Source organism: Ptychodera flava, unplaced genomic scaffold, assembly GCF_041260155.1.
Source record: "Ptychodera flava strain L36383 unplaced genomic scaffold, AS_Pfla_20210202 Scaffold_28__1_contigs__length_4768798_pilon, whole genome shotgun sequence".
NCBI lineage: Eukaryota > Metazoa > Hemichordata > Enteropneusta > Ptychoderidae > Ptychodera > Ptychodera flava.
The window spans coordinates 3,224,564-3,248,721 of NW_027248350.1; the positions used below are offsets into that span (position 1 = coordinate 3,224,564).

General features: G+C 37.9%; 1 protein-coding gene across 3 annotated transcripts; it reads right to left on the bottom strand.

Annotated features, from left to right (window-relative positions):
* Positions 1–420: 420 nt before the first annotated feature.
* Positions 421–14,004, bottom strand: LOC139127091 (3-oxoacyl-[acyl-carrier-protein] synthase, mitochondrial-like). 3 transcript variants are annotated; one of them, XM_070693013.1, is made up of 12 exons: positions 13,863–14,004; positions 11,302–11,418; positions 10,658–10,722; positions 9,956–10,063; positions 8,857–8,928; positions 5,757–5,843; positions 4,900–5,051; positions 4,124–4,238; positions 3,693–3,759; positions 2,927–3,064; positions 1,903–2,051; positions 428–1,597 (listed from the first exon to the last, which is right to left on the bottom strand). In XM_070693013.1, the coding sequence occupies exons 1-12, from the start codon at positions 13,954–13,956 to the stop codon at positions 1,424–1,426; spliced, it is 1,338 nt and encodes a 445-aa protein (XP_070549114.1). In that variant the 5' UTR covers positions 13,957–14,004; the 3' UTR covers positions 428–1,423. The 3 variants fall into 3 exon arrangements, with proteins under 3 accessions (XP_070549116.1, XP_070549114.1, XP_070549115.1); XM_070693014.1 differs by having other exon boundaries at positions 1,458–1,597; positions 1,879–2,051; XM_070693015.1 differs by lacking the exon at positions 1,903–2,051 and having other exon boundaries at positions 421–1,597.
* Positions 14,005–24,158: the final 10,154 nt, after the last annotated feature.

Consider the following 24,158-nt stretch of genomic DNA (forward strand, 5'->3'; position numbering starts at 1 on the left):
TTATTGGTCTAATTCCCAAAGCATATTCAGATGTACAGTCTTCAGCTAGTCAACTCATCAACTGTATTATTACTGTTCACAGGTGAATTCTGGTCAAGAGAAGCATTTAGATTTAACAATGATGGTGCATTTTACACATACAGACACTGTGGTGACAAGCTAAATCGGTGTCCCGACATGCCTTGGGAGGTAAAACAAAAAAACTTTGTTGTTGACATTGGAAAAAAGTGCACAAAAAAGCATCAAAACTCACAGCCATATTGACCCTGTAAAATTCACTTTCACTGTCTAATCAATGGAGTAATTTTGATGTTTTATATTCTGCAAATAGCTTTTAAGTCAATATTAAAAGTCTGTTATATGCACACTTCTAACATGCATGGCGTCTGATGCCGAGTACAGTTGACAATTGAAAATGAATTCCCAGTGGATCACTGCACGAGATCAAGTTACTATGACTCATTTCAACAGCATGAGCAAAGACTAGAGCTCTCCTTCATCATACACTGTTTGTATTGCCACTTTTACTCATGAACCAACAAATCAGTCGAGTGTCTGAGACCCAGTTCTTGAAAGCAGAAATTACCACACCAAAGCTTTCTGTGAACCAGGGTTGTGATATGTGTGGTGCTTGCAAAAACCACCCTCCACATTTGGTTCAAAAACAACCCTCTCTACAGCCAACTCTATTATTATTATTACTATTATTATTATTAAAATTTCTTTAAAAATGCACTACACATACGTCACAGTGCGCTGCACAGAACACACTAAACATATGCAAATTTACAAAATACGTGATGCAAGTGTCAGCACCACACAAGCAGTCCTGAGGTAAAGAAAATGTTCCACAAAGCACAAACAAATCACTGATAATACAGATTAAAAAACTCTGTAACTTGATTCTCTCTGTGAGGATGACAAGATCGAGGAAATAATGACAATGCTACATTCTCATAGTTTCAAAAAAGTTCTTTAAAAGAGTGGTTTATTAATTCATTAATTGGAATTTTTAGCAGAGTACCCAATTCAAGTTTGTTTTTTTAGCTGAAAGAGCGGAGCATATGCAGTTCACGTCGGACTCTCTATTCCAATATTTTGAATTGTTCCGAGCACACATTCCATCAGAAATAGAGCAACCAAATGTTGCCTTATGCGTTATATTCCAGAGAACAGCCAACAATTGTGTTGTGTGTGATATTACACATATGGGTGTATCTCATCAACAGCTCCAGAAAAGCATATGTTTCACGTATCCAAGCCTAGTCAGATAATTTCCACGTCTTTTTTCGGAGAGAAAACATATTTTTCTTTCAATCAAGAGTGTCCCAGGTATTGAAACTTTAAAAAAAAAATCATACACCACAGTCCCTTAGTTTATTTATCTTTCAATCAAGCCATCAGTTACTATGGTGATGTGTTTTCACACACTCGCTATACACAGCGATGCATTTGTTCCTCCGAATCCAAAGCTGTTGGTGAGGGCAACTCTCCTACCATTAGAGGGCGCTGTCCAACTCTGGGATGTACACGGTACGTAGTTCATGTTGAATTCCGCTGAAGTTTCTGTAAGGTTTAATGTGGGCGGTAGTATGCCCTGAAAAGAGAGATTGAAACAAGAGTTATTGCTATGGTTGTATCCACAGGATGGGTGAAAGGTAACAGCTACCTCTGAACATTCACCCACTGGGTACTAACCAGGAAACCTGGCATGATCTCAGTCTATTTGGTCAAAGCAATTACAGTTTCATGATTAGTGGCGATTCACAGTGTGAACAGAGACCATGTAGTCAAAATCCTATTTATGCACGAGCCAATATATAACTTTCACTGTTTGATAAGTCAATCAACTTCTGGTGTGATATCCAATCAACTTACAGTGTGACAAGCCAATCAACTTACAGTGTGACAAGCCATGATAGTAAATGCAGCTTCCAGGGCCCCAGCTGCACCAAGCAGATGTCCTGTAGCACCTTTGGTTGCAGACACGGCTAAATTACTGCTGTGTTTCCCAAACACTGTCTGGATTGCTCGATTTTCAACTGCATCACCTGCCAAACAGAAACAGCGGATAAATCCACAATCCTGTGATTAAACATAGAAAAATCTTTTTCTGCTTCAAAGACATGTATCTTCAGGTAGAAAGCACCACAGGGACAGATATTCAGCCTTTAACATATTTATGATACTTTTCTGGTCTACAGCTGACGGGGTTCATTTAAAGCCCTTTGGGTAGAAAAGTTTTTAACGTGTTTTGAAAATCAAAAGTTTTGAATTTCCCACAACATTAACACGGGGATGGTGGCCATTTTGAATTCCAGATATTGGTAAATGTCAGTAATTTTCTTCTGTACTTCAAAAGTTTGCACAGTGACCTCTGATTTTTATTTTTGATTTGGTAAGAGGATGGTTGAAAATGTCATTGCAGAAAGTTGAAGCAAAAGTTTAAGTCTATCACTTTTGAGGTGTACTTCCTTAAATTTTTTTCTGAGTTAATTTAGGGAATGTCATGAGAAGATATTGCCACATTTTTCAATCTGGCATTATGCTGCAATAAGGATGAAAAAACAATGCATGCAGTATGTAGCATACAAGGTATTAGAACGAATGAATTCGAAAAACAATTACGTTTTCTCATTGAATTTGGTGGAAAAAGATCAGAATGTGCTTGCAAGAAATTATTGAGCTAGAATTGGAGAAATTTCCTTTGGCAATACTGTTTTGCAGAAAAATGAGCATAAATAGTGGTGTTGCCCCTCTGCTGGTATTCCAGAAACCAAGGATTTCTATATTGTATGGGCTGAGAAAACCAACCCCATGGAATAAGTAGAGGCAGTCGGCACTGTGTCAAGTAATAAGACCCGCAGTGCCTCTGTAACTCTGCCATTCTAAATCAATTTCAAAGAGAATGTTGACTGTTCATTACCTAATGGAGTTGAGGTAGCATGGGCGTTGATGTAAGTGACGTCCTCGGTGTTGACGTGGGCGTCTCTGATCGCAGCTTGCATGCAGCGTATTGCACCGTTCCCATCCTCACTTGGGGCTGTCATGTGACTGGCATCACCTGGTGTCAAGGATATATCACGGGCATTAGTGGAAGTTCTCAAATAGCATGCTGCATGCTCACAGTTTGGAACAGGTTCGTATTCCTGGCTCAGATTACAGGATTTTCACTGCCAAACATTCAAACATCAGGATTTAAAATTAAGCATGCCGGGCTACTGAAATGTTGACAATTGGTTCTAAATTGACATCTTCAAAAGATTTCACAATGAAGACAATTTTAAGGGTAGTTCAGGCCTTGAAATTGAAAGACGCAAAAGTTTTGATCACACTTTACACAAAGAAACTTTTAACCATTCTCTTTCACTGAGAATCAAGAATAAAAGTTAGAGGTCACCAATGTGACCATGCAAATTCTGGTACAGGAGAAACAAATTACCCAACATGAATAATATTTGAATTATCTCTATGGAGGAATATAAAATTCCAATCAAAACTATGAAAATTTCATTTACCCAATAGGCTTCAAAATTATCCCAAAAAAGTTGTAGGCCAAGATCATATATATTATAAAAGTTTGAGAGTATGACGACTCTAAGACAACATGTGATAACCCTGTGTTATAATGCTAGAAGGATCATACACAAGCATCACTCAAATCCAACCGTACAACATTTTGGTTCACTCACCAGAGAGACCATAGCCAAGAATTTCTGCATACATACTGGCTCCTCTCTTCAATGCATGATTGTATTCCTGTTGACAGATAATGGTGATTTACATTTCTGTGTCATGTTAAATCTTTGTCATGGTACGAAAAAACCTTGAAGGATGATTGACTGAAGGTACACCTGTACAAATACACCATGATTATAAACTGATTTAAAAGCCAACAACAAGTGTGTAGAACTTTAATCTTTCATGTTTATCTTTCAGAAACATCTCCATGGTTTTCAGAAATATCAGTGTGCCGTTCAGAAATTCTATGATCTATACTTGCATGAATGGCCAGCTATCTAAATCAAATTATACAATAACCATTACACCTACTGACATTACAAAGAAATTCCAATGGTAGACAAACTAGGCTATGTATTGAGTGGATCTGTCATGAGCTCACCTCTAAGACAACCACAGCAGCGCCCTCACCCATCACAAATCCATCCCTGTCTGGATGAAATGGTCTTGATGATGTCTCGGGAGTGTCATTAAATTGTGTACTCAGTGCTCTGGCTCTGAAATGGACACACAATGGTATACATTTTTCAAAATCTGTACCTGACAGTGGGCAGATGGGGTCCAAGGAACATATAAATAGTTACAAAATATGAATATTAATAGAAAATAAGTTCAATATTTAATCAGGGTTAAGTTCCCTTTCCACTTCACAATACTTGGCAAAGTCACTGAATGCCTATGGGTCATACTTGACAAAGCCGTTTACAGCACGTCCAAGATAGTGTATGTATGTACAATGTATGAAGAGAAGGTGGCAAGCTCCCTCAGTGCACAATATCTCCCCTGCAAGGCTGGTGATTGAAAACATGGCCATCAAATCAACATTGTTTCATACCCTTAGCAGCTTGACATGAGGAGGCTGGGCCAATGATGTTTCCATTTGAAATGCTGCCATTACGGACATATCATGAATAGCCACACATGTTTCAGATTTGCATATCAGTTAAATGATTCAAATTTAGCGCACCTCACTTCACTGACATTGTGAGGGTGGTTGGGTGATTATTAGCATAAATAAGTGTGGTGACATAACTGACAGAACAGATGATGAAAAAGTGAGACGCGCCAAACAAATCCTTTGAACCAATATGTAGATCTTGCTGTTTGTTGATTATGCAGCCTATATCCCTTTTATCACTGTACACCTCATACACTCACCTGCAAAATCCAGCCATAGCTAGGGGGTTTATGGAGGCCTCAGTCCCCCCAGCTACCATGACATCAGCATCTCCATTCCTGATGAGTCTCATTGCATCACCCAGCGCATGGCATCCTGTGGTACACGCTGTGGACACAGCATGGTTTGGTCCCTGTACAGAGGGGAGAGCCATTAATACTGAAGGGTTTATTAGTTTTTGACATGTGGATTTCATAGGAAATGGGACAGCAACCAAAGGAAGGGGAGACATGGCTCACAATCAGTTCAACCAGGAATTTGAATGGAAACGGTACAAACAAACCCAAGTGCATATATACATGTAACGATATGTGTATTTCCATAGATGTTTGTACACATTGGTTTGTTTATACTGCCATCAAGTGATCTCTTGAGAGTACTGAGTCTGTAGAACACATAGCGTCCTTTTTATTCTGAAGTAGAACAATTGGTACCAGTGAGCCCAAGAAAAGTCCGAACTACATAGCTAAAACTCTAAATTTGTCAATAATGTGGGAAGGGGGGTGTCAAAGTCTTCTGCACGTTTGACAAGATACTCTACAGCAGATATCAGCACTCAAGATTTGCTGCAAACACCCCTGCCAAAGTCACAAACTTTGGTCTAAAGGCATTCTAGGGCAAAATTAGGGGTTTGTTTATAGTTACATTGTTATATCAACATGAGGTATACAAGTGGTCCAGAGTCAAAACTACAGTGCACATGTGTGTATACCCACTCTTCCATTGGCTGTGCACCCTACAGGCGAATGGCAGCCAAGAATTAGGAAAGTACATCAGGTGCTTTCTGAACTGTAAAATTGACTTTTTTTATGCAGACAATAAATGTAGCATTTCTCACCTTCAGTTTATGGCGTATACTGATATGACCAGCTGCCATGTTTACAAGTATTCTTGGCACAAAATACGGACTGACCTTGTTATAACCCTGAAAATAATACAAAAAATGTCTATCATGCCTATCAGTGTTACTGGAAGATGTAATGATCTTACATAAGGTTGAAAATACATGAAGAAAATGAATACTGTGACAGCAGTGTTGTCCTTATATTTAAAAGTAGCCGGGTAATTAAAGAAAGTAGACGGGTGGACTGCGAGGGAGCGAAGCGACCGAGCGGCGAGTGAGCGTAGCGAACGAGGGGGGAGAGCGCGAGAGGGGGGTGTCCCCCTCTCGCAAGGCGAAAAATGAAATTTTGGAGTGGAAATGGTGTTCTCTGGTGGCATCTGAGGTGACATTTAGCTGAGACTGAAACAGTACTTTTGTTGTGTGTCTTAGACGTGGCTCACATACAACAAAACAAACAAATGATTTTGTTTTGTTTGTATTATTTATGACACACTTATGTTTTATTTGCAGTGAAGATGTAACATTTAATCTTAAATCACCCGCTGTCTGCTTATTTCATTGCTCATTTCCCATTCTTCATTATCACATAGTAGTTTTCCCAAAACCATCAAACTCAATTCTAATCAAAACACATTCGCTTTTGTTAAGAAAAACATCAGTAAGATAATTCACTGTAACAGTGTTCGCATTTACGAAAAAAAATGCGTATATAGCAAACTCATAACAATGAAAAAATGCGTAGAGAGTCGATCCAATGCGTAATTACGCATTGGATTGAGTCTCTACGCATTTTTTCATTGTTATGAGTTTTCTATACGCAAACGATAATAGTAAAATGTTTGCGAAAGCACTCTCCGCGACTTAGCTTAGGCGACAACGAGATGAGTGCCCGCTTATTATTAAATTTGTTGCAACATTTCTGTCAATCACTCATTTTGTGTGGAAAGTTTCGGATTCTCTGAGTGTAGTCTGAAAAATCGGCATCGTCGAGTCAGAGGCACGTTACCATGTCAGCTGTGCCTACGAACTTACTACGTTGCTAATTTTCAGGCGAGCGATAGTTTCTGAAACTTATGACACAAAGTGAGTGATTGACAGGAATGTTGCAACAAATTAAATGCTAACCGCGCATGATCATCGAGTCTCGCTGTCCCCAAATTTGATCAAAGCAGATACGCAGTAGGCCTATTGCGTGGAAGGAAACAACTCTATTTTCTTTCAAATTTGCTCCACGAGTCCGTGAAAAAATTATTCAGAGGGTCCATCGAAATACACTATCGGGCAACCCAACATGGAGAACATGGAGAAGACGCAGTGAAATTGAACGCATGCCGGAATCCACGACGTACTGCCCTGTTGCCTTAAGCAACAGGGGATCAGCGCCACGGTGAAGCCGTGAACCGTGACGATGATGTGCCGGTCGGCAACGGTCGGCAACACACATACCTGTGACCGTGGATTCTAGTACGTAAAAATAATCAATGAAAAAAAATACCCATTCAAATAAACAGTTGCTTCTAAAAAAATCAGTTCTAGCTCATTTTTTTTAAATCTAGAAAATGCGTCGGTATTGCTCTGAGAATAACTTGATTTGTTGAGAAGATCATACTCGTAGTGACCGTGACGTTTGCAGCCAGCGCGGCGGCGGAAAGCTAGCTGCAGTCTCATGAACTCCGAATCGTCGATCAAAATCACATCTTTTCGGCGCTTTTTTCTCACAAATTCAGCGAAATTGAAGTTTTTCATACATAAACTAAATATATTTTTGGAATCAAGTATACCTTCGAACGGGCTTTCTTCGGGAAAAAATATTCCATCGGCAAGGTGCCGGTGGCCGACGCCACATTTCTTTTTGACGCCATCGTTAAAAATCATGACCTAAGATGACCTTCATACTAATCAAACCAATTACACTGCTCGTAACAAAGACAACACCATGGGCGCGTCCATCAGCCAATCACACTATTTAACAAATAAAAGATCGGGCTCAAAAAGCCACAAACGGGTATTTAGAAACTGTTTTATGTTTGTGCAGTTCCATGCGGGGAAAGGGGTCGCGAAACTGCTAATCGTATGTGTGCCGTCTAACACAGCTGGCAGTGCAATCCCGAAAATACAGGTCTATAAAAATAATCTAATGACGTTAAAAGTAGCCGGGAAAAAATGCAAAACAGCCGGGTTATTTACCCGGCACCCGGCTTCTAAGGACAACACTGAATACTGTGTTGCAAACTTTGACTATTTCTTAAAATAATATCATATCCTTCTTGACGTTTCCTGGATAGCATATGCAACACTAAATAGTCAGTGTAAAGTTCTGCTGTTTAGCATACTGTAAAGATGTGCCAATATGGTTACAAGTACTGCACAAAACATTGAGCTTGATTTTTGCCCAAATTCCTCAGCTTCACACTTATGGAAGTGAAAAGCTCATTTAGAGATGCAATTTATCTCATTTTCTTTAAAAAAAGTTTGATTTTTGTGAAGTTTACTTTGACCGCATGACATCTAAAGAATTATGAGAAATTAAAGCAAAAAGCTGCAAATAATTTATGTAATTTGATTCTTCGAAAGCAAACATCAATTATGCAAACTGTATCAGACGGGTACTGACAGATAACACAGTAAATGAAATGAAAGTGGCAAAGGATACTGGTAGTTTGATCTGCAAGTTTATCAATATTGAGCATATTCTCACTTAATTCAGTCTTAAAAGTGTAACCAGTGATCCAACAGACGGAAAATTGATTACATTATTTTAACCTTTTAGTGAAGGGTTTATCAGAAGTACCGTCCAGGGAATGGGACCATACAAACAATATACTGGGTAAACACTGTTTCAAAGGTCATTGGTGATTGATGAAAGATAAAAAATGTTTGTCACAATGCTCATCGTAAACTTTAAATACCGCAGCTGTGCTCACACGATGCACCAGACATTGTGCATGAAATACATTGTTTTATCAGCAAGGAAGTAATACGGGTGTAGTTTGACCTCCCCCTTCCATTTAAAAGTGCCAAATACAAAAGGATATCCAATTTAACCTTGCGCACCAACAGATGTGTTTTAATATTTTCTTATACAATATCTTACCTTCTCTCGAAGGGCAATTCCAGAATCTACAATGTCATTCAATCCGACCATTCCCATGCCAACGGCCACACCCTAGATGTACACATCACAAAATGAGAGGGTCATGTCTGGTTGAACAGGCATATTCTAATGCAATCAGAGTAATTTTATATTTTATATTTTGACAACAAATTGGTTTATTGGTTTTTTTAAACATTATTTATTTATTAATGAATTTAAACAATGATGAGAGTTATGTTAACAGACATGTACTGTACATGAAGAAAGCAAACAAAACATACAGCAGATAATGTTTGAATATGTGTACCAGCAATATGTGTGTTACTGCCCTCAACAAGTCATTTGTCTTGAAGTTGAATCAATTTTGAGACAAGCAACTTGGAAGTCAACCACTGACAGGCCTAAAACGAGAACTTCATGAACTTTGTAAATTTCTCAGTAGCATCCCACTGCTCAGACTGGAGGGTCTGTCACACGTGGGCGCTCCCACACTTGTTTCCCCTGTGAGTAAAGAGGAACCAAGAGTGGGAGTGTAGTACCTTCCAGTCTATCAACTACTGAGATAATCTGAAACGTGATGCGCAATATGGACCAACTACTGAGAGATAGTCTGAAACATGATGCCAAATATTGGACCAGCTATTTGGATATTCTGAAACATGATGTCAAATATTAACTTCATGTCTAATTATCCTACAACCATGTGTACAAATGACAGGCTCTGTAACGATACCTAATGAAGACTGCATAGGATAACATATCCCACATGCAATACATAGAATTGACTCTTAAAGACTACAGAAAACATATGAGAATGTTCTTTTCTTTGCCTTGTCTGACAGAGACATGTATTGAGGATTTTTTACTTGCTTGTCCTGATGGAGACTATGATCAACACAGTGCATGTCACAGTGATTGTGAATGACTTATCTTGGAAAAAAGTTTTTGATGACTACTGAACTTTGTAAATTTCTCAGTGGCATCCCACTGCTTGGACAGGAGGGTCTGTCACACAAGGGCGCTGCGAACAGGCTAAATTTGGGGTGAACTCAATACAGAGTTTTGACATTGAAAGTGCACAGAAATAATTTTAATTTACCGATCTTTGCTGGTCTACTTCACTGTCTGGTGCCCACCTGGCCTGGCTTAGTGCTTCTTGTGTTGCTGAGAGGGCAAAGACAGTGGCTTCAGACATGGTGCGTTGTTGCTGCAAAACATGAAATAAGCAAATCATTGCTGCCCTGTGAAGTGACATGTTAACATTGTGATAAAATGTCTAATCAATTCACCACTAGAATGACTAGCTTGTCACAAATATTTGAAATAGGGTTGGTGGATGTATTTACAGAGAAACGAGGGGTGAAAGGGTACTTTACAGCGCGAATGGTGGCAATGAGGTTACAGTAAGTGGTTCTGGAAAGGATAACAAGCAACAAGCAGGAATGGTTCAATCAACATAGCAATGAGTGGTCAACTGCGCCAGTATGCAAGTCTATGTAAGTCCAGAGGCTGTGCATTTTGTAAAGTGATGATAGTATTTAACTAAATCCTGCATTTACAATTTAAAGCTGATAGAATTTGTCATGGACAGCCGTCAAAACTTGCCATGGGCCATTTTTGTCAAAAAACCAACAAAACTTGAATGAGAATAATCATGCTGCCGAGGGACAGTGGCCACCGAAATAGAACACTGATCTGGTACATCCTGGTCTGCAATATCAAAAGAGTTTCAAATTTGGTCAATCCAACATAACGAGTGGTCTTTGAGTGGAGGCATATGGATATATCTTGAGATACTCACTGATTTGGAGACATAATTTTCAGCATTGAATTCTCCATCACCATGTCCTTTGGGAACATGACCAGCTGTAATGAAAATTTATTATTTCAGGCATAGTGCTTTTTGATTGATCAAATAGTACATGACTGATTGAACGATGGTACATTAGTCTATACATGTACATGTAACTAAAGTACATGGCACAGTAAAATTGGCTACACTAGGATTATTAACTCCTGTTGCAAGTACAACGGACAAATCTGAGGGTCATGTATTTCACTTACAAGTGATGAGCTTGTGACCATGGCAACATACAACATAAAAAAAGAAGCATAATTTTCTTTCATAAGTTGCACTTGACCGAATTCTACAGTATCAACAGCCATGTACCGGTACATACAGTGTTTCCATCTGAAATATCAATCAGGCATAAGTTCTTGTTTTACTTTCCTAATGCAGTGTTCTTTCGATGGTTTGAGCACATTGAGAACCACATTATAACCATTTCTGTTGTCCCCTCATGGGATTGCATTGATGTTATAAAGGGTGAACCCCGCTAACATGACTCGGAAACCTTGGCAAAATTTACTGGGGTACTGGCCTTGACAAATACACTGCATTAAACAATTTGTCAGTGAACATTCTTAAGAAGTCTTCAAACTCACCGACTTGAGACGGTATCTTGTCATAGCCTTCACCTTGGATCCTAGTTATACCGCAGTGTCCCTGAATCAGTCTGTTCCACACATGCTGTGTACCAACTCCGAGTGGACATACAATACCTGCAGTCAGAAGAAAAACAAAACAATATGAAAAAAAGGGAAATTGTCATTTTTATGTCCTTTTTCTCATTCACATTGAGACGTCAAAAATCCAATGTGCCTGTAAATTGGTACATTTCTATTAGACGTACTTTTCATTCCATAAAGGAATTATTCAGCATTCAACTTGTAAATTATCCTTTAGATAAGCTGTCAGCATTGTCATTGTCTTCATTGGAATCTGTTCATGAAGTCATTTGACAGGTGTAACACTGTATAATGCTGGTATGAGAATGCTACTGTAGAAAGACGCCACCCTGTCTGAACGTGATAATACACATGAAAACTTTACAAATAATCGACAAGATTAGTGAAGTATAGTATTGAGTCTTCAGTAGTGATAAATCGGTACGACCAAATGCAGTAAATATGTAGCATTTCACATCCAACACGCCTTGTCCAGTGGGGTGCGCTTATTTTCACCTCTACAGGGCCATCGGCATTGTAGCTACTGGTGAGCGAAGTCGCAAAAAAACAAAAATCACCGACAGCCTCACCGTAGTGCTACAATTTTGCAGCCAGGTATGACCGGCAACATGACCCTTGACCGTGAATAGGACGTCACGAGAGCAAATTTTTTGTAGTCTGTGAGTGTTTGAGAGCAGAATCGAGTTGATTTCGGCCGGAAATAGTTAGAAAGGTAGTTTTTCGTGCGCGGTCCAAGTCGGATGTAAAATCCCATATATTTACTGCATTTGGTCATACTGATTTATCATTACTGAAGATTAAACACTATACTACACTAACCTTGTCGTGTATGGGGTTTGGTATTTGTTCAAATACGTTGATCGCGTTCCAAAAACATTTCTTGGAGCCGCCATTACCAACTTCCGGTAATGGCGGCTCCCAGAAACATGCTCAATGTTTACGGAACGCGATCAACTTGTCTGTGCTAATACCAAACCCCATAAACGACAAGGTTAGTGTAGTATAGTGTTTAGTCTTCAGTACTGATAAATCGGTACGACCAAATGCAGTAAATATGTGGGATTTTACATGAAAATGCCGCACCATGTGTGGCAGCGCTTATTTTGTATGCTACAGGGCCTTCGGCATTGTAGCTCTACTGGTGAGCGAGGTCGCAAAAACCAAAACTCACCGACCGCCTCACCATAGAGCTACAATTCGCAGCTAGGTCCAGACACTTCGCACCAAAACCAGTTCGCCCCACACAACTTCGTCCCAAAACCATTTCATACCAAATCACCTCGTCCCAAGTACTACTTCGCCCAACCCCACTTCGCCCCAAGTACCACATCATACTAAAACCACTTCGCCCAAAGTATAGTACCGTCAACTCGTCCTGAAACAACGATGTTACGACGTATCATAAGGTTGTTTTTACCTGCAACTTGGAAGCATTAATGTGTTAGGACATTTTGGCTACAACGAACCATTCATTGTTGCATGAAACCATAAACAATAGAATAAGAAAAAAAGAAACGCGCAAATGCTACAACTCAGGTGCCGTGCGTGGAATTGCACGATGTCAATTTCGCGAAAATGCGTACACTTTCAAGATTTCAGTCCCAGGAATGCTGGCAGGATGACAGAAAGGTGGTTATTTTCAGCTTTACCAGTTAGCGACAAGTTTCGGGCAAAGTGGTTTGGGAACGTGACTTTTGGGGCGAAGTGGTTTTGGTACGAGGTTGTTTTGGTGCGAAGTGGTTTGGTGCGAAATGGTATGGGACGAAATGGTATGGTGCGAAGTGGTTTTGGTGCGGTCCTACTAATTACTGCCCGTCGCTGCCCGTCACTGCCCGTCGACTGCCCGTCAGGAAATTAACCTTCCAATTACTGTAATCTGTCGATATATCAATACCAAAGACCACTTATATAAAAAAAGAAAGCTACAAAATAAGAGTCTGTTTTACTCCAAATGCCCGAGTCAGGTCTCAGAACTAACGTGAATATTGGAACACTAAGTTCTCTACTCGACGGGCAGTGATGATAGGCAGTGTTCGGACATCGATTACGATCAGCGTTGCCACTCGTTCGCAAATCAACGTTGTTGGGGTCTGGGACGACAATTTTGTTTGGGTGTATAGTAAGTAATGTTTTGATATGAGATATCAACTGATTACAGTCGTTGAAAGGTAAATTTCCCGACGGCAGTGACGGGCAGTGGTCGGACGTCGACGGCAGTATGTATGGCCAATGTTGATGCATGTACGATCACACGATTAGCGTTGCTACTCGTTCGAAAATCAACATTTTTCGGATCTTGGAATATTATTTCGTTCGTTTTACAAAGAGTAGTGGTCTTTGGTATTGAAATATCGACTGATTACAGCAATTGGAAGGCTAATTTCCTGACGGGCAGTGACGGGCAGTGACGGGCAGTAATTAGTAGGACCCATTTTGGTGCGAAGTGTCTGGGAACCCTCAGGGCTACCTATACTCACCTACACCGGTAACAACCACGCGTCTTCTATGGTCCACTGAATAAAATCTTACGAAAATTTGTGCATGTAGGTGCACTTGCCTGATGATTTTCATTGTAAATAATGACAGAGAAAAGTCCTTAAATGGAAAATCGCGATGTTGTACAAAGTCTGACATTCAAGTTGGCCGCCATGTTCCGTGTCTTGTCTGTCGTAAGTGAGAGATACTCTTTTGCGGCACTTAAATTTCGGTAGTGAAATCTAGCGTCTATTACACAAAAGTGAGATAGATTGTCGCAAAACTGCTGATTAAATTTCAAAACGAAACGTTTCTATAGCAGAAATGCTCAAATATTTGCTTATTTTAGTTAGCATGACAGTAATTGACAATTTGCAGATTGTCGTATTTGTTTATTTTGATGGAGTTAGGTGGTCTAGTTATGGCCAGTCAGCAAAGATAAAATTAACCTTACCCTTCACGATTTGCGACTTTGCTAATTTTGTTGCTCAGTGTGCTCGACGCACCGTCACTCTACAGGTCTCTCGTGCTGCCTACGGACCGATTGTTGCACGTTATCTTCTTTCTTGCTCCCCTTGTCAAGACTTTACAGGTGCGTAACTTGAACATATCGCTCGGTTCTTGTGTGTTGCTCTAGATATATTCCTGAGTATCTTGTACGTTCGCGCGATTCTTTCAAAATCTTGCTGCAGTTTGTCGACCGACCGTGAGGTTGCCCGAAGTCACGGCTGTGGGTAAAATGCAAATTTGTGTGTCTCGTTCAACCTCCAATTTATACTATAGTACGTTTAAACGATACGCACTCCATCAAAAAGTTCCTGATGATATGCAGTTGGAAATGATTCAATTTTAGTAATTATGACAATGGTACTGTATTCAGCTGACCGACAAGCTACTCTCTGCTCAAAGAGTCAAGCGTATCGCCTCAAAATTTGCAGTACTGACGTCCCAACTGCGACTGTCGTCTGCGTTCACTCTCTTACATACTCTCTCTCTCTCTCTCTCTCTCTCTCTCTCTCTCTCTCTCTCAAAATTGTGAACTGTTTTACAATTGTAATTTTTTAATTTGTACTCAAATCTAGAAATATTTCTTCGAGTTTTCCACGCATTTAAAAAACTAATCAGTGATTTATTGAAATGAAGACTCAGATAAAACATTGACCAGAACTGTAAACCATAATTCATGCCCACAGGCCACAGCTAATTTTAACAAGTGACATAAATTTAGCATTTAGCATTTTCCCTCTTTGTTTTCCTTTCTATTGATTGCTGTGCAGCTATGATATATGATCAGGTATTTGCAGTTACTGTTTATATGACAAACAAAATTACAAATTATTGTGAGGAAATTTATAACACATCTTGTACTTTCAGTTCTTAAGTTTTCAATTTTTAGCTGCTATTTACCATACACTAATATCAACCCTTTGAGCGCTGTAATATTACTTTACTTTATTGCTCAACAACACACTCAAGGAGTGCGGTAAGGCTAAAATTACAAAAAACATAAAAATATTTCCCACCAAAGTTTTAGTGCAACATTTTACCAGTTGTGAATTTTTCTGTAACTATTTGATAATTTTGGACCAAACGGATATCACATTTCATTGGCTACAGTTTTTCATCAAAATTTTGGCAAAAATCTTAAAAAAATTTGACTGGGGTTACAATTGACTTTGGGCACTGTAAGGGTTGAATTTATAGGAGGGTGTAGTAAAATAATAATAATATTTATTTCTTTAAAGCGCACTACACATACGTCTCAGTGCGCTTTACACATTTAAAATTGATAAAACACCAGCAAAGCATGACAAACTAAAATGTTAAAACAATCAAAATAGGCTAAAAACATAAATGGTTAAAAATGATGAAAATTTCTGCAGAGTAAAAACAGTCAAAATACAAAAAACATTATTAAAATTATACAGAGTAAGTAGCAGAAAACGTAAAATAAATCAAGCATCAGCGGTTCCGGTAAAATGGTGACCTTCCAAAACATTAGTAATAGTGCTTTACAAAAAGGTGAGTCTTTAAAACGTGCTTAAAACAGTCACTGAAAGGACAAACAATACAAGTCGGGAATGGCTTGAGTTTCTTTCATATCAAGACAAAAAAAATATTCCATAGAGAAACTTGAAAGTTGGAGTCAATGCAATACAACCTGACTAATCACAATGTCTTGATGTACTGGTGTAATTTTTGGTCTTTACTCTTTATGCAGAAAAAGCAATTCTTTTCCCTGTGAAAATCAGTCCAACAGTAATTCAGATACAGTGTTTACTGCAAAGCAGTTTGCCTCAAGCACTGCAGACTTATCCATCACAGTTTGACAACCAACCATGCATATTTATCAGCTATACATCATCCTCTTCATTTACTTACGTCAATTGTTGGTATGGGTTAGACCCTTGAGGCAGTACAGGATATTTTGTAGGCTTCACAGCGTGATGGTGCCTGACATTTAGTAGACAGCCAAGAATCTCATGAACACCTTGAAGGCTGTGAACGTGCACATTTACATAGTCTGCACTGCAGAGCCAGAATTGCTGTGATTTTGAGACAGTAACTTGAATTTTCAAATCCTGCGTGAATTTTTGTTAGTCCCCTGCAGATGTTCATCCATTCCCTGAAGGTAAATTTTGTGGCATCGAGATCGCCAAAACTATGAGAAATTCATGTTCTGAACAACGAAAAGATGTGTGTCTGTGTTATTTTCTTTCAAAACTAAAAACACCCACCGTGTCAAGAATGCCGATCTGCACTGAGCAGATGATTTAGTTATCAAGTCAAATCAAATCTAATCAAATCAAATCAAGTCAAATCAAATGAAGCATATGGAAGGTAGTTTTAGTTGCTTGTTCATCAAAATGTAAGCATAATAAAATGAACTTTGTTTTGGTGATTTTTAACTGTGACGCCATGTGAAGAAAAAGGTTAAACTATTTTGATTCCTCTGATTAAACAGTGTACATCAACCATTTCTGAATATCACTATTGTATAGAAAACATTGCGTCTTCTTGCTTTTTGTCCTGACATATCCCTTTACAGTGAATAAGTACAGAATGCATTTTTTTTCACAAAATGAAAGATTTTGCAAACAAAAATTTGTAGAAATAAATGAGGTGGAACAGATGCAAAATTTACAAAAAGATGCGGTCCTTCCATATAAGAAATATTGTGTAAATTTGTGCCAAAGATAGCAAAATGCTACAGGTACAAAGCGGTTAAGGCTGACCAAGAACAGTGTTGAATCTGTGTCAATTATCTATTTATTTAAAAAATTGATGAAACAGACCATGTCTTACCCTGTTACAGTCTTAATAATGCCAACAATATTTTTTTCAACTTTACCATTGCTAGCCGTCTTAATTTTAAGATATATCTTAAACATTGCTGCTCAAGTAAAGGTGGCTGTCAAATCCTCTTACATTTCCAGGCACAGCTTATAAGTCAATGTCATGTGTTAATTAGAAAGTGAACAACATTTTTCAGGTCTGAATTCAGGTCTGAATGCTATTGAACAATATGAAAGGAAAATAATTGAATATTGCAGTTTCGTAATGGATGTAATAGAGTGGCAGTACTGTAATGTTGGTTGTTCATAAAATATGAACAGTGTGGGTTAATGACGGTCAGCAAAGTTGTTGAATCTGACAGTTGTCATTATAGCCGTTGTGCTTCCATCCATGCAATAATAATTACTGAAGTCGATAACAGTGTTCAGGTCAATAATGACTGTTGAGATTTATGGTCCCAATGAGGTCAATATTGACAATGAATGCTAATAACTGCATGGAGAATTTGAGAAGAAACCTTCCTGGCAGTAAAGTTGATAACATTATTATGGTAATACAGACTGATAATGGACAGAGCTTCGAGTAGCTGGATACCCAGCTGAAAATTTGATAGCATACCAAACTGGATGAAGCCGTTATCAAATTTGCTAATGGGTTCAGCATTGAATACAATAAAATGAATAATTAAAAAAAACGATAACTGTATGGACTTCTGAAGCCGAAGAAATTGTAAACTGCCTGTGTTGAGGGCTTTACTTCCAGTCAATAATGGTAATTTAAGGACCAAGAAGTAATTACAGTCAGTGGAGACTGTCTTCTTTGAGCTATAATAACGGAGATAAGAGTCAATAAAAGATTGAAATGCTTACATACCGGTACAGTACCAAACTATTCAGTCAGAACTATTTCTTTAATTCCTATATGTGATTGAAACCAGAACAAAATTGTAATGAATTTCTTTGGTGTTTTTCAAGACAAAATGTATATTTTTTACAAAAATTATTCATATTACGTTTTCGGGCAATATTAATTTTTTACATAGTATTAAATTAAAAAGAAAATTAAAGAAACTTCTTTTTTAGTTCATCTCTGAAAATGTACAAATAATGTACATTACATGTAGGCTTACCTGAAATAACCAATGAACAACAACTACAAAATTCAACTTATTTTTCAATATTTAGCTACCTGAAATACCCTTCTTCCTCAAAGCCCTTCGTATTTTTATGTCGGCAACATCTACAGAGTAGCAGCCATTTCTTTGTTTACATTGTATACTTTCAGTTCGAAAAACTCCAAAAATCATGAATGTTTATCATGCACATCTCAACATTTACCGTAAAGTATCACAGCTGATATTTTACAGTGCACGTTACTAGGACAGAGCAGTATGGGCATGGGAATATGATGAAGTGCGATATCAGGGTATATGGTATAATATGTGGGCATACCTTCTTACAGTGCAGGGATACTAGAAAAAAGCAAGCAGTGGGCAAAAACAACTGACTTTCAGCCAAAATTGATAAGCTGTGAAAGCTTTTAGTTTAATAAATTATTAATCAGGGACATATGATTTTTCACAAATGCATATGCCCACACACTATTTGTAACCTCCTACACTTAAATTTTGCCACCTGTTGTCAAAATCTTCTACACTGCTGCAGTGTGAATGAGGTACATGTATACATGTATTTACTGTGCACCTTTTCAATGTCATAACTGTTTCTGATTATTTGTAGTGACATGCAGCTTCCAGTGTACCATATTCCGGATTTTTTCCAAAGCACGCCGGCAAATATAGTTTTTTTTCTAAAATGTTTGGAATCAGGTTCAAATTAAACTAAAATAGAATTTAGGAGCTTGTAATTTTTATCATGTTCTCTAAATTTTAGCTTTGAAATGTCTGTCAGTGTTTGCTAGTGTGTAATGGTTAAACCTGAAAGTCCCATGGACGATAGTTATAGAGGGTAAAAACAAAATCACATACAAACCCACACAGATATATGTGTATTTCCATAAATGCATTTGTACACATTGGTTGGTTTGTACCACCTTTATTTGATGATGATCTCTTGGGCATACCAAATCTGTGGTACACCATTTGTCCATTTTATTGCGGAGTAGAACCGGGAACATTTGGTTAAATGATTGCTGTGTCTCTGCAGTGCTTTTTGTCTTTCCATGGGAAAGCATATAGTGCAGATGTATGTAATACGTGTCTGACTTAAACATCTGGAAAACCAGCACAACCATACAAAGTGAATTTATGACTAACTAATAATCAATAAATTTTGGCATTATTCTAATGGATAGAATACTGTCTCCAATTTCAATATTTGGAAGTACTATGTCATAGTTTTGTGTACTTTTCTTTAATAATAAATTACCATCATCTATCAACATGGCTCCTAAATCTTGGTTGCCTAGGTAGTGACTGTTTCTTGTTCCGGTTACTAGGCAGCCAGGTCTCCATCACGATCAAAGAATAATGTGTTTGGTAATACTGGCATGATTTGACTGATATTTGCGTCATAAATGTTTTAAGCGGACCAGGTGTTGCTTCCCAGAGGTGGTGGAGAATTAACAAATATACAGATTCAACTGCAGAGTGGTGGGTCAATTTTCCCTACTTGAAATCTCTTTTTATACTGTTCACATCTTAGTGATATAACTGTGGCTCTCCTATTTTGCCAATGCACAGTAGGAACTGCTGTACATATCAAGAAAATACATGTATCGTAGTGTTTTGCCAATGTATTCCAGTACATGTTCAAGTCCAAAACATATATTCTGTGACTTTGTTTCTGTGTCTAGTGCCAGACCATCAAATTATAATTCATTGTTTTGCGATATTTCTCAAACTACAGAGCTTGGCCCTGAGGTACCCATATGGGAGAACTTGTCAGTAGTTAGTTACAGATTGGGAAGAAAGCTCCTCGCTAGCTTTACACCAATGATTTTCACTGAAGGCAAGTCTGATAAAATTTTACTGTCTATGTTCCTTTCCAGTGTGCCTGTTCTCTAATTTAGTTCATCATTCATCATCATCTTTAGTTTATCATTCATATTATGATCTACTTCATTGAAGCTTCCTTTTGAGATTCACATGTTCTGAACTTCAGGAACATTATAGGTACATTATACCAGGACACCAAAAACCAAAAGATATGCGGTACTTTTGGCAAAAATAACTGCTTGATGTTTTGGGTATGTTTAAGTACTGTACCAGGATTCACTTTTGCCTATTTGGTTGGAGAAGGAGGGGTTTGTTGAATTTTCAGTCATTCATTGAATAAAATATTTTTTTTCATTTATTTATTTAAACTTTTGGCCACAAGTAAAGTGGAATTGTATATGTGTCTAGCGGGTAATATTCCTGTGAAATTATAAAATCACAACCTACCGGTATTGTACATGTATTTTGCATGACACAGGATCAGGCATGGCTAGATGACATTTCTTGAGTCGTAAATTCTTCATGATCTAGTCTTCTTGTGTTTGTAGTATATCTGTCGTTAAATATTACACCGGCGTGGGCAAGGTTTTCCGGCTCTGAAATCCTCTCCAAGTCACAGTATCTTCAATTCTTCTGAATGAAGGTTTCATGAGAGTAGCAAGAGACTATACGGTAACTTATCAGGAAGTTGCAAGCTAAAGGATAAACCATTTGAAATGGGGGGGGGGGTGAAGGCTATTTGCATTTGAGTCCAAAAGCAAGTGTTTTTAACAGTGTTATGATAGTTAATTTTTTTTCAATGTTACCCCAAAGTTTCTTGCTTAATCCCTTGAGTGCCAAAGTAAATTTTTGTAGCCTTTATAAAATATACCGCAGTCAATATTTTTTTTCAAATCTTTGCCAAATTTTGATTAAAAAACTTTGCTCGATGAAATGTTATGTCCATTTGGTCCAAAATTATTAGATTCATTCATAAAAATTGGTAAAATATTGCTCTAAGGGAAAAATTACAGCATTCAAAGGGTTAAACAAAGATTTTTTGAGCAAGAACAACCCAATCATGGTTCAATCAAGCTTCTTAAGTTTGCATTTAATACTTTCTTGCACATATGTTGTTTGCTGATGGTACTTTACTTGTGTACTGTCATTAACAGAAATTTTGTACAAGGTGTCCTGAAAAATTCTTACCTGTAGCTTGTGTACATTGAAACAAATTTTTACGTAAGTATGTCGCCAGAGAAATTACGTTGAGTTGGGTATTCCTACACAATGTAGTAAAAATGATTGTTTTAGTCAATTTACCATGTAGCAGCTGAGTTATTCCTCCCATAGGGCATGTGCTTTCCATCTTTCATTCTCTTTTCGATGATTTGATGAGAATTCCTGTTCATTCAAATGATCAATAAGCAAATCCCAAGCTATGGATGGATTCCAGTTGGACAGGCACAACGACTTCCTGTACACGTAAATCTATTATAACAGACAACAAGAGGCATACTTGGTGTTAATCTCACAGATCTTGACTGACTGAAATGTCACGTCCATTCCCATCAGATCAGTATTGCAGGTATTAGCTCCTTGCGTGCTGGCCATGGTGTGTGTAATTTCCTCTTTTCTTTGAACACCTGTCCCCGAAGACTCTTTCAATTTTTTATCGTTTGAGTTATCACGGAAAGCATGCTGCATATGTACCACAACACACGAATCATAAAAATCTACAGGAACACAGAACAAATCTTCTCTCTGTATGAAACCTGTATGTACCAAAGTACCAGTGTTGATTGTAACTTGAACGCAGACAAAACAGTCCTATTCATAACTGTATCATATTCAAGTTATTGTCACATTATTACCTTTTTAGTGATGGAAAACAGAGGCCTATCAGCACAGAGACAATCACATATATACCTGAGTCTGTTATTTTCTAATAATGATACAGTAACACTGTGGGAGTCAGCACTGGTACATACCGGTATATTTTCAATATCACAGACTCAACACCCTTTTCAAGACACACACTTTCATGCTTACAGTTACACAGGTACGTTAATTTTTGAAAAGTACAGTGTACTTGGCCATGTGACAAGTTTAAATGCTCAATCTGTCATTTACCGGTAGTACCGTATATAGTCATGTAGAGGATTTCAGTACGGTACATGCAGTGCAGTACATGAATCTTCAGAAAATGGTTTTTTTTTGCTCAATTCTCACTACCTGTAACCCTTTGAGTGCTCTAATTTCTTCAACCTAAATTTTTCTGCAACATTTTACCACTTTTTGAAATTCTTTCAATAATTTTTCAACCAAATGGGTAGCACTTTTCATAGGCTACACTTTTTGATCAAAATTTTGGGAAATGTTTGAAAAAATGCTTAGACCTAAAAATAATTGTCTTGGCTATATTTTATAACGGCGATAAAAACTGACTTTGACACTCAAAGGCTAGCTTTGTCTTATGCTAGGGGACACTGCAACTACATTATATTGAAATGCATTGTGGGTAAAAAGTCCACTTCTCTGAATCTCATCGCAAGTCCTATGAGCCAGTCCTATCATAATTACAAGTGTTATCGCTGTCATGGCAACAATTTCTGTTTGTTTGTGAAACTTGCTAAACTCATTGAATCTTTTTTATCTTTTAAGGCATTCCTGGCATCAAAAATTCTTATGTAAACCTTTAACTTTTGCTTCTGTTGTCTTATTTGTATTATCTGTCAAAATCTGCCATATTTGAAACTATGGTGGACCGCCCAGACTTTTATGACTGCCGTAAGCAACACAATCGTATTTAAGGTACTGAGAATGTGGAAAGTTGAGAACAGAGTAGTATTGATCTACCTTAAGGTAGTATGCACCTCGAAAGTGAAAGACTTAAACTTTTTCTCTAACTTCCTTAATGAATCTTTCAATCATTCTCTTTCAAAATCAAGAATAAAATAGGGGGTCACCGTGCAAATTTTGGTACTAGAGAAACAAATTACCCAAGATTTACCGATATTAGAAATTCAAAATGGCCGCCATCCCTGTGTTAACTCTATGGAGAAAAATAAAAATTTTCGAATTTCGAAAAACTTAGCCGGTGAAAAGTTTTCTTTCACCAAGAGCTTTAAAATGAACCCCCACATGTGGTATATCAGAAGAGAATTGTAAAAGTTTGAGAGTCCGAATGTCTGTCCCCGAGGTGCGTTCTACCTTATAACGCTGCAGTAGTGATATCCAAAATGACATTGAAATGATTATCTCAGCAGTACTCTTCTATTTCTAGATGGTTAAAATATTTTTTTTTCACGATACGAACACAACTTGTCCAGAGGTAAATTCACTTGACCGAAAGCAATGATGCAGGGCATTCCAATGTGTTACAGAGAGAAGAGCTGGATACTAACCACAGACAGTGGAATGGAAGACTGTGTACTAGCAAATAATTTAGAATTAAACAAAAATTTTGCATTAAACAAAATCTTGCCGCATTGAACACTTTGAAAATTAAAAACACTTACAGTGATCACTTGTAAAATATCCAAAGCATGTCCAGTGTCGTGATTATGCCATAACATTCATCTTGGAGAATTAACAGTGTCGCAGTGCATGTCATTTATGATGGATTTTTTCAATTACTGGTTATAACTTGGCTGAATACAAATGCCTTAAAAGGGGCAGGTGATTAATCACATACACTGACAGTGTTTTGAGCATTGCTGAAAATGAGCCATGAACACTGAAAAATCATCAAAAGCTACGGCTACTGGACCTCTAAAACATCAAGTTACGGTGTACAGTACTGTATTGACCATTGCCAATAGCGCTGTAAAAAAAAAAATATTTTTCTGCATTATCCGCAAGGATTACGAAAATAATTTAAGCAAGTGTTATAACAGATACTAGTAAAAGTCACACTAATTTATGGCTCAGACTACCGGTACAAGCTGCAACAATAACCATGTATGCGATAACAAAATTTGTGGAATTTCAGGCAGTAGTGTCTGATGTCATACGCATTCAGCTATAGTTAGTAACAAACCTTAAACCGCAAACAATAGAAGCA